Source organism: Callithrix jacchus, chromosome 20, assembly GCF_049354715.1.
Source record: "Callithrix jacchus isolate 240 chromosome 20, calJac240_pri, whole genome shotgun sequence".
Lineage (NCBI taxonomy): Eukaryota > Metazoa > Chordata > Mammalia > Primates > Cebidae > Callithrix > Callithrix jacchus.
The window spans coordinates 5,184,933-5,198,818 of NC_133521.1; the positions used below are offsets into that span (position 1 = coordinate 5,184,933).

Consider the following 13,886-nt stretch of genomic DNA (forward strand, 5'->3'; position numbering starts at 1 on the left):
GGAACGGAAATAGTTTTATGACACTATTAGAGGAAATGACTTGTAATTTTAGCCTTAATTAATTAATTTTATAACTTGTTTTGGTTGCTTCCTTTAACCTTTTAATGTTGCTGTTTGTTGCAGATAAATGCAGTGTCACTCTATCTTCTTTACCTTGTGGAAATGATTTCCTCAGGACTCCAGATTATCTACAACACTGATGAGGTATGATTTCCCCAAATTTTCTACTACTAAATTTCACCTCTGAAAATATCTATTTTTTCTTTTTTTTAGTTTTCACATCTTATTTTTAGTTTCTGAAAAATGAATTCCTATTACATTTATATAATCAGATAATAGAGGTTGGCTGTTCAGTTAAAAAATCTTTATATCTACAATACATCACACTTTTAAAATGAACACAGTGTATAACGGACTATAAAACTTGACTCCCAGGAAGGCTCTATTTTAGGTCATGTAAAATAAAAACATGTAACTTTAAAAAAATTTTAGTAACAATGAAAGCAAAATAGCATTTGCAGATTTTCTCAACTATTGTCTTTTTTTAATTAACATCATTGCATTTTGTAACTTACCCTTTCAAAAGTAAATAGAAACTTTTATTCTATTATATTATTTTCATTTGTAGGATCTCAGTAGGGTTCTTCATGTTTTTCAAAAGACAAATACCATGTTCTTATTGTTATTAGGAAAATTGTGAAGAATTCATATCCCTAAGATGAGAAGCATTTCTTTCAGGGGCATTAATGCTTGAACAAACACAAAGGCACACGGGCTGACACACTTTGAAATGTGCCACAGTGGGAGCAAAAAGCTTTTATTATTTGGTACATGCAGTGAGAACTCTGTGAAAGAGTAGATATACTATATATGCTTGTTATTATTCCTTCCCTGTGATCCATACAAGGAGAACAATTAAATCACACACTCAACACCAAAATCATTGTTGGACTGTGCTGAGGGTGCTGTGAAATAGGTACATGTAGCCCTGCCCTCTAAGTTTATACTGTCATTCACCCTTACGAGTTTATAATCTTATACAATAAATAAATTCTATTTAGAAGTGAAGATAAATAATGAACAAATTATGATAGTAAGAAATTAAGAATAGCCATTATGGTTTCTTCTACTGGATTTGTCAAAGAATTCTGTTTTCATTTTATCAAAATAGTTGTTAGTGTTTATAAATTGTGAAGTGGGATTATTCAAGCATTTGGGGTGGGGGAGGAACTGGGAAACTCCTGTTTTAGACCAATCTTAAGGAGTATGCTAAAATATAAAACAAATAAAAGAGGCATGACTCTGACTGAGAAGAGGAGGGCTTCCAGAACCAGCCCGTTTAGCTTCTTATTTTTTTCCACCAATAACATCTCCAAAGCACTGGGAGAAATATATCCCAGATCCCTGTGGAACATGGTATGATAACCATTTACAATTAGTAGAACTAATATTGCTTACAAGTGCTTTCACACTAATGCTGCTGGAGGTAAAATGATAGAGTTGAAATTGCCTTAGTTAGCGGGGGCTTTGTTTTGTTCAATATATATATATATATATATATATATATATTTTTTTTTTTTTTTTTTTTTTTTTTTTTGAAACAGTGTATTACTCCCTCTGCCCAGGCTGGAGTGCAGTAACACCGTCTCAGCTCATTGCAGCCTCAACTTCCTGGGCTCAGGTGATTATACCACCTCAGCCTCCTCAGTACCTGGGACTACAGATGCACACCACCATGTTCAGCTAATTTCTTTGGTATTTTTTATAGAGAGAGATTTTACCATGTTGCCCAGGCAGGTTTTGAACTCCTGGGCTGAGGCAATCAGCCCACCTCAGCCTCCTAAAGTGCTGGGATTGATTATAAGCATGAGCCACCGTGCCCAGCCTTGTTCAGTAATTTATCTTTAACTTTAAAAGTTTTACTTTTTGCTTTCTCATATATGTCATAATTCATTTTATATTTTTATTTCTCAGCTGCCATTTTTCATGAATATTATATTGCTTTAATCTTTCCATTTGGTTTTATATGGCTTTAAAATTTTTAGATATTTCCTTTCTTTCTTAAACTACTTTTTAAGAAAATTTCTTATTTGTGGTTTTTCTTGGCCTTACAGTTTTTATTTACTATATGTGAAGCTTTTATGTAGCTAATTATCAGTAGCCTTCAATATGTACACTTAAAAATCCTAGAGTAGTAAAACATGTCTTGAGATTCTGAATAATGTGTTGGATCATATGGAGAGTCAGTAATGAATGAAATATCTTTCATCTAAAGATTTCAGAGGATTTAATTATTTGAAAAGTGGTTTGACTTTGAAGCCTTTTCTTTTCTAATTGTATCTTAGGCTCTGGGTTGGCTAGTTATTTAACCCTGTCACATCTTCAGTTTCTAGTTACATTCACATTTTAAGGCAATCTAAGGACCCAGGATGTCAGTGGGATTACCATTTATTTCCTTCTCTATTTACTATAAGATTTAAAATTTGCCATAATGCTTATTTTTCTTAGGATTGAAGAATTCAGAGTTTGGAGATATATGTATGCTTGCGCGTGCGCACACACACACACACGCACACACACATATGTAATGGAATATAGGTACTGCATTGTCTGGACTTTAGGGTTTTTGAGAAGCCTTTCTTTTGCAGCTCATCGTATCTTTACGGTTTTTCTTGTTTTTACAAACTTCGAATCTATACTATAGTTCCTCTGGGAGAGGGCCATGGTCGTAAGGATCATATGCTTTACAGAGGGCCTGTGAACCTACTGAGTGGCCGTGCTTGTGGTGATGAACTTTGCTGGAGAATGTATTTCCTAAGGGCAGGAACAGTAGTGTATGCTAGTTTTCTAATGTCTTTCATTACCCACGCAGGTGTACCATGTTTCCCTGGTATCAGTATTTCCTAGTGCCTATGCAAGTCTTGTTGTGTACATTGGTCATATTCATTTTTTATTAGAAATAAAAACTTTTGAAAAGAAAAAGTTCTGTAGTTCTGCCCTTGTACTGCTGTTCGCTTTCTTTAGAGAGAAACTCATCATATATGTTAAACTTAGACCTAAATATAAAGTTTACTAAGTCAGTCCTTCTGTCTGCTAGTGGAGATAACTTATTTACATCTGTTGGAGGGGGGCAAAGTAATAAACTGCTACATGGCATTCCATGTCTCATTTCATGACATTCTCCATTAATAAATTTTCTAAAAGTATATTCATAGAAATAAGAAAGAAGTGGGTCCAGAGAAACTTACTTCATTTAATTCAAAGTACTGCCTCAAATTTGTATATCAATGAAGTTTTGTTTTTTGTTTAAGATACTTTTTTGTGTCTCTTATGGAAGTTGTTAGGAGCACATTTAGGTTACGAACCTTATAATAAAAATTGTACACAAAACTGTAGGTGCTTGTTCAACATAAGACCTATGGAAGTCTCCTTTATGGACTCATGTGTCATTTACTTTTTATTTTGCAAAGATATTTTCTACCATATGACCTAGTAGCTCTTTTCAAGTATATCATGTTTCAGATTGGATGACACATGGAATTGCTCTCTTACCGTATTAGTCATCCTTTTCTGTGTTACAAACTACCTCAGAACTTAGTGGCTTAAAAGATTAAACATTTATTATTTCACAGTCCATGGGTCAGGAATATGGGAGCAGCTAATTTGGGCGGTGCTGGCTTGGGGTCTCTTATGTCAAGATGTCAGCTGGATCTGCAGTCATCTGACGGATTTATTGAGGCTGGAAGACCTGCTTCTGAGGTGGCTCAGTCATATAGCTGTTGGCAGGAAGCCTCAACTTCTCCCCAGCTGTTACTAGCAAGAGGCCTCTCCAACTGAGCTGCTTTGAGTGTCCTCACGACATGGCAGGTGGCTTCCTCTAGAGCACGTGATCCAACCAAATAAGGTAAAAAATACAGTGCTTTTTACGACCCAGCCTCAGAAGTCACACTTATACAATATCCTATTAATTACACAAGTCAGCCCTATTCATTGTAGGCAGGGATTACACAAAGGTTTAGATACTAGGATTAGGAATGATTGGGAGCCAGCCTGCTATTTTTAGCAGTGGGTTTTAGTTGGACTGCGTTAGAGATATTTTTTAAGATGGGATTTTTTTTCCTTAGTATATACTAAGACTTTTAAAGATAGGTATTTTATTCTATTATTAATTTATGTTACTATTTACTAAGTTGTTGTATACTTGTTTTCTCTTTAAAATATTCAATTATTTTCTGGCTTTGATTTATTGTATGGAAACTTTTTGTCATAGATTCTACCTTTTGGTAGGAGGTGGTTATCAGGCTGAACTTGAGGCATTTCTATCCCAAAAGTTGGAACAAATAAATCTTTTCTATAAGTCATCTTAGAAGCATTATAGGGTATTCTTAGCTTCTGATTGTCATCAGTTTACACAGAGAAATATGTAGTTTTCGAAACCATTTATGGATGGGTTTCCTCTAAAAATAGAAAGATAACACTGTTCTTGTTTCTAAAATTATATGTAGCAATAGTAATAATGATTAACATTATATAGAACTTACGTGTTGTCACTATTCAAAGTGCTTTACGTATATAAAATCTCATTTAATCCTTACAGCAACTCTGTCAGGTAGGTACAGTTATTATCTTCATTTTACGGATGACCAAAATAATACAGAGAGCTACCAAGTGACTTATTCAAGGTCACACATGTAGTACATGGCAGGGCTGGGATTTAAACCAAGTAGTCTCACTCAAGAGTTCATTTTCTACACTGACAGTGAATGTTAGGTCTCTGTTTAACCTGTACAGACATGTGTCATGTGGCAACATCATCTTCAAGCCTGGAAGGCAGCCAAAGAGACCTAAGGCTCACAGGTTTATTCACGTATAGTTGTTTGTATTTGTTCATGCATCCTTGCATGGATCATACAATTATCTGGTAAACATTTATTGAGTTTCTATAATGGGCCAAACAGTGAGAATATAGAAATGAAAAAAGAAATTAGTCTGTAACATCATACAGTCTGAATTATTGTGGGGAAAACAGAAAATGGGTGTTTTCAGTTTCTTGATAATATCCTTTGAAGCTCAAAGATTTTTTATTAATTTTGATTAAGTCCCATTTATTTAATTTTTTGTTATTGTTGCTTGTGCTTTAGATGTCATAGGTCTTTTAAAGTTTCTTCTAATGTGGTTTTGTAGTTTTAATACATTAGTCTTTGATTCTTTTTAAAAAATTCTTTCTGAATCTTTTATTTTGAGTACTATGTTAAATGGAGCTTCTTGATTTTATCATCTGAATGTTCATTGCTAGTATGTAGAAATTTATTTGATTTTTATAAATTGACCTTGTATTCTGCAATCTTGAACTTGTGTTTAAGCTTTAATTGTTTTTATGAATTCTTTAGGTTTCTGTATAGAATATTATGTCACTGGCATGTAGTAATAGTTTACTTCCTCATTTTCAATATGGATGGCTTTTAAATCTTTTATTTGCCTAATTTTCCTGGCTAGATGTTCCAATACAATGTTGAAGATCAGGGATGTGAGTGCACATCCTTTTCTTGTTTCTGATCTTAGGGCAAAACCTTTTAATCTTTTATCATTAAATTTTTTACCTATGGGTTGTTTTTTTGAGATGCCCTTCATCAGATCGGGAAAGTTCCCTTCTAGTCCTCATTTCTTGAGTGCTTTTATCATGAAAAATTTTTAGATTTTTAATAATATTTTTTCTATATCTGTTGAAATGATTATGTGATTTTTGTTTTTTATTTAACTGATATATACTACTTCATTGATTGATTTTCTTATTTTGAACCTACCTAAAATATCTGGAATAAATCCTACTTGGTCATGATGTATAATCCTTTTTAAATGCCACTGCATTCATTTCCTGATATTTTGTTGGGTATTTTTACATTGATGGTCATAATGGATATTGGAAGACATAATGGATATCCATTTTGTGTTTTGCTGGTTTATATGTGTGAATGAGATACCTTTGTCTGTTGTTGGTACCAGTGCCAATAATGGACTACTAGGATGGGTTAGGAAGTGTTTCCTGTTCTATTTTTTTAAGGATTAATATTAATTCTTTAAATGTTTGGTAGATTTTAACAGTAAAGCTAGCTGGATCTGGGGTTTTGTTTATGGAAATGTTATTGATTACTATTTCAGCCTCTTCAGAGTTTCTGTTTCTTCTTCAGTCAGTTATGGTAGTTTGGGTTTCTCCAGGAATTTGTTTATTTCATCTAGATTATCTAATTATCTAATTTGTTGGCACATATTAGTTCACGGTATTCTATTTCAATCGTCTTTATTTCTCTAAGATTGAAGTTAATGTCCCTTTTTTCATCCTGGTTTTAATAGTTTGAGTGTTTTATCTCTTTTTTTCTTGGTCAGCCCAGCTAAACGTTTATTGATTTTTGTTAGTCTTTTTAAAAAATCAATTTTTGGTTTTATTTATTTTTAAAACTATTTTTCTCTTCTCCATTTTATTTATATTTTCTTTAGTCTTTATTATTTTCTTATTTCTGGCTGGATTAGGTTCATTTTTCTCTTGTTTTTTCTAATTTCTTGAGCTAAAAGATTAAATTATTGACTTGAGATATTTCTTTTTAAAATAGAAGGATTTCCAATTATAAATTTGCCTCTAGGCTGGGCACAGTGGCTCACGCCTGTAATTCCAGCACTTTGGGAGGCCAAGGCAGGTGGATCACAAGGTCAGGAGCTCGAAACCAGCCTGGCCAACATGGTGAAACCCCGTCTCTACTAAAAATACAAAAACTAGCTGAGGCTGGTGGCATGTGCCTGTAATCCCAGCTACTTAGGAGGCTGAGGCAGAATTGCTTGAATTCGGAAGGCGGAGGTTGCACTGAGCTGGGATTGCACCACTGTACTCAAGCCTGGGTGACAGAGCCAGACTCCATATAGAAAAACAATAAATAAATAAATAAATTTGCCTCTAAATATTACTTATCTGCATCCCATAAGTGTTGATATTCTGTGGTTTTGTATTCATTCATCTCAATGTATTTTTTTATTTCTCTTGTGAGTTTTTTCTTTGACGCATTGTTTATTTAGTAGTACATTGTTTTAATTTTCACATATTTGTGAAATTTTCAAATTTCCTTCTGTTAGTGGTTTATAATTTCATCCTAAGATGGTGGGAAAACATACTTGGTGTGATCTCTGTACATTATTGAACATGGTTATTCACATTATTGCCCTTTTCAACTTAAAATTTTTATTTATTTATTTTTTTTAGTAATATCTATCTCTTGATTTTGTTAATTTGGTGCAACATCTTTCTCAGGGGTTCCTTTTTTTCTTTGTACATGATTTCCTTTAGCCCTTTGAGCATATTTAGCATCACTGATTTAAAGTCTTTGTCTAGTAAGTCCAGTGTTTGGGCTTTATCAGGAACAGTGTTTGTTAATTTCATTTTTTAGGTATACAGACTATAATTTCTTGTTTCTTTGCATGTCTCATTTTTCTGTTATAACTGGACATTTTGAATAATATATTAACTCTGGAAATTAGATCTTCCTACTTCAAGGTGTGGTGGTGTTGATATGTATATTTGTGGTTTTGCCTGTTTGTTTAGCATCTTTCCTGAAAATTTTCTGTGAATTATGTATTCTTTGTCATAGATGGCCATTGATGTTTTTGCTGAGTTAGCTTACTGGTCAATTAATGATTGAACAGGAATTTACTTAAATGCTTTGAACCAATCAATCTCCTAGCCTTTGCAGAGGTTCTCAGTGTGTGTTTTAGCTTGAAAGCTCTCATAGGCAGTGCCCAATTCTACTTGAGCTTTCACTTCCTGCTTTTGTTGAGTATCCTATTCAGCCAGAGTTGTAGATTATTATCTCAGGTCTTTGCTTACTATGGGCCCAGGCCTATGTGTGTGCATAGCTTTCTGACTTTACAGGAATATGTCGGAGCTTTTCAGTGCCCCTGTGGTTACTTCATTCCCAAGTTTTAAGAAGTTTTGTTTTAGTCAGCTGCAGTGTTAAATGGTTGCAACTGATTATTTCCTTTATATGCCCGGAAAAAAGGCTATTTGCATCTGTGTGAGCTCTGAGGTCCTTTAAAGAAAAGCTCTGAATGCCTGTGTTCAAGACATTCAAATAGTAACAGTTTACTAACATGGTGATTTGGGGGAGTTCCAAAGCTGTTCTGTTCCTCCTTCCTGTTGTTGCTAGTCTGCTGTTTTTCATGAATACTATGAGTTTGTGGCTGTTGATATATATCCCTACTACAGAGTTGGGGAGAAGGACTGAGAATAAGTTAGTTTCATATAATCTAAAAGCTCACTCTACTTACTGAGATTTCAGCCATTTTTCTTGATTTAATGCTTGGATCATTGGATGCTCTTATTTAATTTCCAGAGTTCTGAAAAAGTTTGATGATTTTTGTCAATATTCTTTTTTTGAGACAAAGTTTCACTCTTCTTGCCCAGGCTGGAGTGCATTGGCACAATCTCAGCTCATTGCAACCTCCTCCTCTCAGGTTCAAGCGATTCTCCTGCCTCAGCCTCCCAAGTAGCTGGTATTATAGGCCTGCACCACCACGTCCAGCTAATTTTGTATTTTTAGTAGACATGGGATTTCATCATGTTGGTCAGGCTGGTCTCAAACTCCTGACCTCAAGTGATGTTTGCTACATTTAAACATCTGTATACAACATGTTTTAGTGGCTGCCTGACATTCTGTAACATGTGTCAGAAATAAACAACCAAGCAGGGCATGGTGGCTCAGGCCTGTAATCCCAGCACGTTGAGAGGTTGAGGCAGGCATATCCCCTGAGGTCAGGAGTTCGAGATGAGCCTGCCAACATGGCAAAACCTTGTCTCTACTAAAAATACAAAAATTAGCTGGGCGTGGTGGCCTGTGCCTGTAATCCCAGCTACTCAGGAGACTGAGGTAAGAGGATCGCTTGAACCTAGGAGGTGGAGGTTGCAGTGAGCTGAGATCGTGCCACTGCACTCCATCCTGGGCAACAGAGTGAGACTCTGTGTCAAAAAAAAAAAAAAAAAGAAATACACAACCAAATGCCTCTGGTTCACTGCTTCTCAAATATTTAGTGAACCCCTATTGTGTGCCAGGCCTTTGCTAGGACACTTGGGCTTACTGCAGTATGTTTCTATTGTAAAAGTAATGCTGTCAACAGTGATTTGCTGCTGAATATTTGCATGGTATATTTATGTATTTCTTAGAATTCAGCTATTACTTTGAGATTTCTGTCACTCCATTGATTTTACAATTGGGCAGTGAATTTATCCTTTTATCTGAATTAGCGTCTTTGAATTTTTGAACTAAAGCTCTCAAGTATTTATATAGAAATGTTTTTGTAATTTTTGTTATATGTATGACTTACTGAATAAAGTTCAGAGTTAACATGTTTAATAAAGCTTGTCATATGATGACTGAAATTTATTTTTGAACCTGGCCCTTCTAAATTATATTTCATTATGAAATATTAGATTAACTCATTACATATCTATTGGGAATGACTATGGTGGCTTAAATGAAAAGCTGCTTATCTTTCTCACCTAATGAAAAACCTAGAGATAGATACCTGGTTATTTGGTTAGTTTTCCTTTTCTTTATGACCTCAAAATGGCTGCTGTAAAAAATGCTAACGAAAAAGTTAATTAAAGAAGAGTGTTAACTACTTTTCATCGGAAGTAGCCATTTTTATTACACATATCTGAAGTCTCTAGCAGACTTCTGCTCATGCCTTATTGGACTGAGCTATTATAAGGCCATCTCCAGTTGAGCAAGGAAACTGGGACAGTATGTGTTTCTTTTCCAGCTTCTTATAGTTGTGCTGTTCAATAAAATATCATGTGGACTGTGTGTGTAATATCTAGTAGCCACATTAAAGAAAAGATAAAATCATTATTGTAACTTTTTTTGGGGTGGGGGACAGGGTCTTGCTGTGTTGCCCAAGGAGTGCCATGGCTTCATATCGGCTCACTGTACCCCCTGCCTCCTGGGCTCAAGTTTATTCTCATGCCTCAGCCTCCCACATAACTGGGACTACAAGTTTGGGCTACCAGGGTTGAGTAGTTTTTGTTTTTTTTTTTTTTTTTTTTTTTTGGTAGAGAGAGGGTTTCACTATGTTGCCCAAACTGCTCTTGAACTCCTGAACTCAAGCCATCTGCCTGCCTTGATCTCCCAAAGTGCTGGGATTACACTCATGAGCCTCTGTGCCTGTCCCAAGAAAAGATGAAATTATTTTTAATAGCATTTTATTTAATACTGTATGATAATGTTTCAACGTGTACTATGTATAAAAGATTGTAAAGGAAATATTACACATTCTTTATTTTTTGCCAAATCTTCAAAATCTGGAGTATGTTTTACACTGAAAGCCCATGTCATTTTTGTTTCGCTGTGTGGCAACTGCTCAGTATCCACATGTACCTCATTTACTGCACGTGGTCGTTTGCTCTCTTTACCTGTCACTTATATCTGAACTAAATTTTCATAAGGCAAATGGACAGGAATCAGGAAATTTTTGTTAGATATATGGCCATTAATTGAATAAATTTAAAGTTATCATATGAATAATTGAAATTTATCTTTTAACTTGGCCCTTCTAAATATATTTCATTATGAAATGTTAGATTAAGTTATCCTGTATTTGTCCTGGATGAGGACTGTGAGATGTAGTCACCGAGGTGTTTCTGCATTTCTGAGGTATTTCTTCATTTTCCCTGAGTTATCTATTTCTTAAGCTATCTATTTTTTATTGTTCCTTAGTCATTTATTTGCAGTATCTGTATTTTGAATCAGTTACAATTGGACTCATATTCTCAGCCACCATGGGAATGAAGCTATTGATGATAAGATTAGGGGCTAACATTAATTAATATTCATTTGTTTGATCTCCTAATAACATTCTTTAAGGATATTATTTTCTAGTTCTGAAATTCCTTCATTCAGTGTCCCCATGTTGCCTGACTGGGAAGTCTTTTTTTTTTGAGATGGAGTTTCACTCTTGTTACCCAGGCTGGAGTGCAATGGCACGATCTCGGCTCACTGCAACCTCCGCCTCCTGGGTTCAGGCAATTCTCCTGCCTCAGCCTCCTGAGTAGCTGGGATTACAGGCACGCGCCACCATGCCCAGCTAATTTTTTGTATTTTTAGTAGAGACGGGGTTTCACCATGTTGACCAGGATGGTCTCGATCTCTTGACCTCGTGATCCACCCGCCTCAGCCTCCCAAAGTGCTGGGATTACAGGCGTGAGCCACGGCGCCCGGCCCTGACTGGGAAGTCTTAAAGGGAGCAGTTTAATGTTTTTCTTTTTACTATATCATGAAAATTCTACTTGGCTCACTTCAAATTTTTAAAAATCTTTAAAAATTTTTTAAATTAAAAAAATCATGTTGTGGGAATTTTAAATCAAGTTATATTATTTGGTATCCAGTGGTATTGAAAAGTGGCTATACTTTTTTGTTGGCTTTAGTATCTTGAATCAGGCAAACTTTGTGAATATTCAGTAGAATTTTTATTATAATGACACAAATTATCCACTTTTTCCCTAAAATCTTGAAATCCTTGGATGAAAGCTCTTTAGTATTACATCTGGTTTACTTGGCACCTGCAGGAGAGGGAGAACTCCTCCCCAAGGACAAACTATTTTAATAGTTTGAGCAGGAGGCAGGGTACAGTTTAGCTGAGAAAAGACTTCTTATTTGATTTTAATGTATCTGGAGTGTTTGCCCACAAACGTTCACTGTTTTAGGAAAGGGGTGGCTTTTTCTTCAAAAATGCCAGAGTATTAAAAAGATAACTACTTTGTATCAGTGTTAACATGTGTGAATAGGAAAAACATGTGAAATATTTTAAAATAGAGGATAATGGGAAAAAGCACTATTTGAAGAGATGATGACTGTCACTCTGAATTGAACAAAAGACATCTTGTACAAAACAGATAAAAATAACTCCTTTCTCCCCTGCTCAAGAAAATTCCCAGGGAACAGGAGATGGAAATAACTTGGGTCTCTTAATGACCTTACCACATTAATCTGCCCCACCAACCTGTATTTCATGAGCTTTAAGGATTTTTTTTGCTAGTTGAAAACAACATGATGATGAAAAGCGCAAGTCTTTGTTCATCTTAAGTGAAATTCACAATTCTCTGTGATTCATCTTTAGATAAAACGCACACTCTTTGTTATTTATAGCTGTGAATGAGAGAAAGCCCCCATGGAGGGCCACACAGGGAGTTGTAACCAGAGGACAGGTGAACAGCAAGCTTCAACTATAGGGAACAGTTATGGATGATGAGGAGTGGAGGGGAGGGTTAGCTAGGTTTCTTGGGCTCCCTATAGATTAACTAATTTGAATACTTTTGGGGGCTCCTGTAGGTGGGGTTTTCTCACTTTGTAGGGTATCTGGCCCTGGGGTAGTTAGAGTAGATACATAGTTGTCCAGTGTGAGAGCTAATGCAGAAAGTGGTTGGGGTGTAGGACTGCTACTTTAGAAGAACTAGCCAGCCTTTAATCAGGGCCTCAAAATTGGGTTGAAAAAACAACAAGGCCATCTGGGTAGGGTGGCTCATGCCTGTAATCCCAGCACTTTGGGAGGCCAAGGTGAGTGGATCACCTGAGGTCGGAAGTTCAAAACCAGCCTGGCCAACATGGCAAAACCCTGTCTCTACTAAAAATAAAAAAAAATTAAAAAAAAAAAAACCATTGCTGGCGTGGTGGTGGGCACCTGTAATCTCAGCTACTTGGGAGGCTGAGGCAGGAAGAATTGCTTTAACTTGGGAGGTGGAGGTTTCAGTGAGCTGAGATCACGCCATTGTACTGGGCACAGCCTGGGCGACAGAGTGAGACTCCATATCAAAGAAAAAAAAATTACTCACCATTGGTGATAAGCTCAACCTTCAGTCCCTGTCCCCTTCCTTCCCTTTCAGTTGAGAGATGGGACTGAAAGTTTCAATCCTCTAATCATATAGCTAGTTCCCCTCCCAAACAGCTCCCAACGTCAGGAGTTCAAGGCTGTAGGGAGCTATCAGGACACCACCGAACTCTAGCCCAGGTGATAGAACAAGAGTCCATCTCTAAAAAAAAGAAAAAAGAAAAAAAATTAGCTTCTATTTCATAGTTTTCAAGAAAAAGTAAAAATGGAAATTAAGAAATACCATGGAATAAAAATGAAAACACATCATATGAATACTTACAGCATACAACTGAAGTGTTACTAAGGGGCAGCTTTTAGGCTGTTCTTGCATTGCTATAAAGAAATGCCTGAGACTAGGTAATTTATAAAGAAAAAAGGTTTAAGTGGCTCACAGGCCTGCAGGATCCACAAGCATAGCACTAACATCAGCTCAGCTTCGGGAGAGGCCTCAGGGAGCTTTTACTCATGGCAGAAGGTGAAACAGGAGAAGGCAAGTCACATGGCCAGAGCAGGAGCAAGAGAGAAAGTGGGGAGGTGCTACACATTTAAACAATCAGATCTCATGAGAACTCACCCAAAATCTCGAGGACAGCACCAAGGGGATGGTGCTAAACCGTTTATAAGAAATCTGCCCCCGTGATTCATTCACCTCTAACCAGGCCCCACCTCCAACACAGGGAGTTACAATTCAGCATGAGATTAGAAGGGACACACATCCAAACTATATCATATGCAGATGTAGAAAAAAGTTATGATAGAAAATTGATAAGTTAAATATTAGATGTTAAGCTTTAGGAAAAGTGTGCCTTAGTAAACACAAAGCAAGTAGAAGGAGGAAAGTAATAAAGATAAAAACAGGAATAATGATACCAAATGTAAAGGTAGGATAGAGATTCTCAAAATCAACAGCTTTGTTTTTTTTTAAAAAAAGATTAACAACATAAACTAACCTCTTAAAAATTTTACCAAGCAGATAAGGAAGA

At 35.9% G+C, this 13,886-nt stretch overlaps 1 protein-coding gene across 19 annotated transcripts in view; it reads left to right on the forward strand.

Moving 5' to 3' along the window:
- The window catches only part of PHKB (phosphorylase kinase regulatory subunit beta), a 247,382-nt gene that overhangs the window by 60,574 nt on the left and 172,922 nt on the right, over positions 1–13,886 (forward strand). For all 19 annotated transcript variants that reach the window (XM_035282686.3, XM_035282687.3, XM_078358167.1 and 16 more), the window contains one exon: positions 124–204. In XM_035282686.3, coding sequence (XP_035138577.2) covers positions 124–204 — 81 coding nt within the window. The remainder of the gene's footprint in view (positions 1–123; positions 205–13,886) is intronic.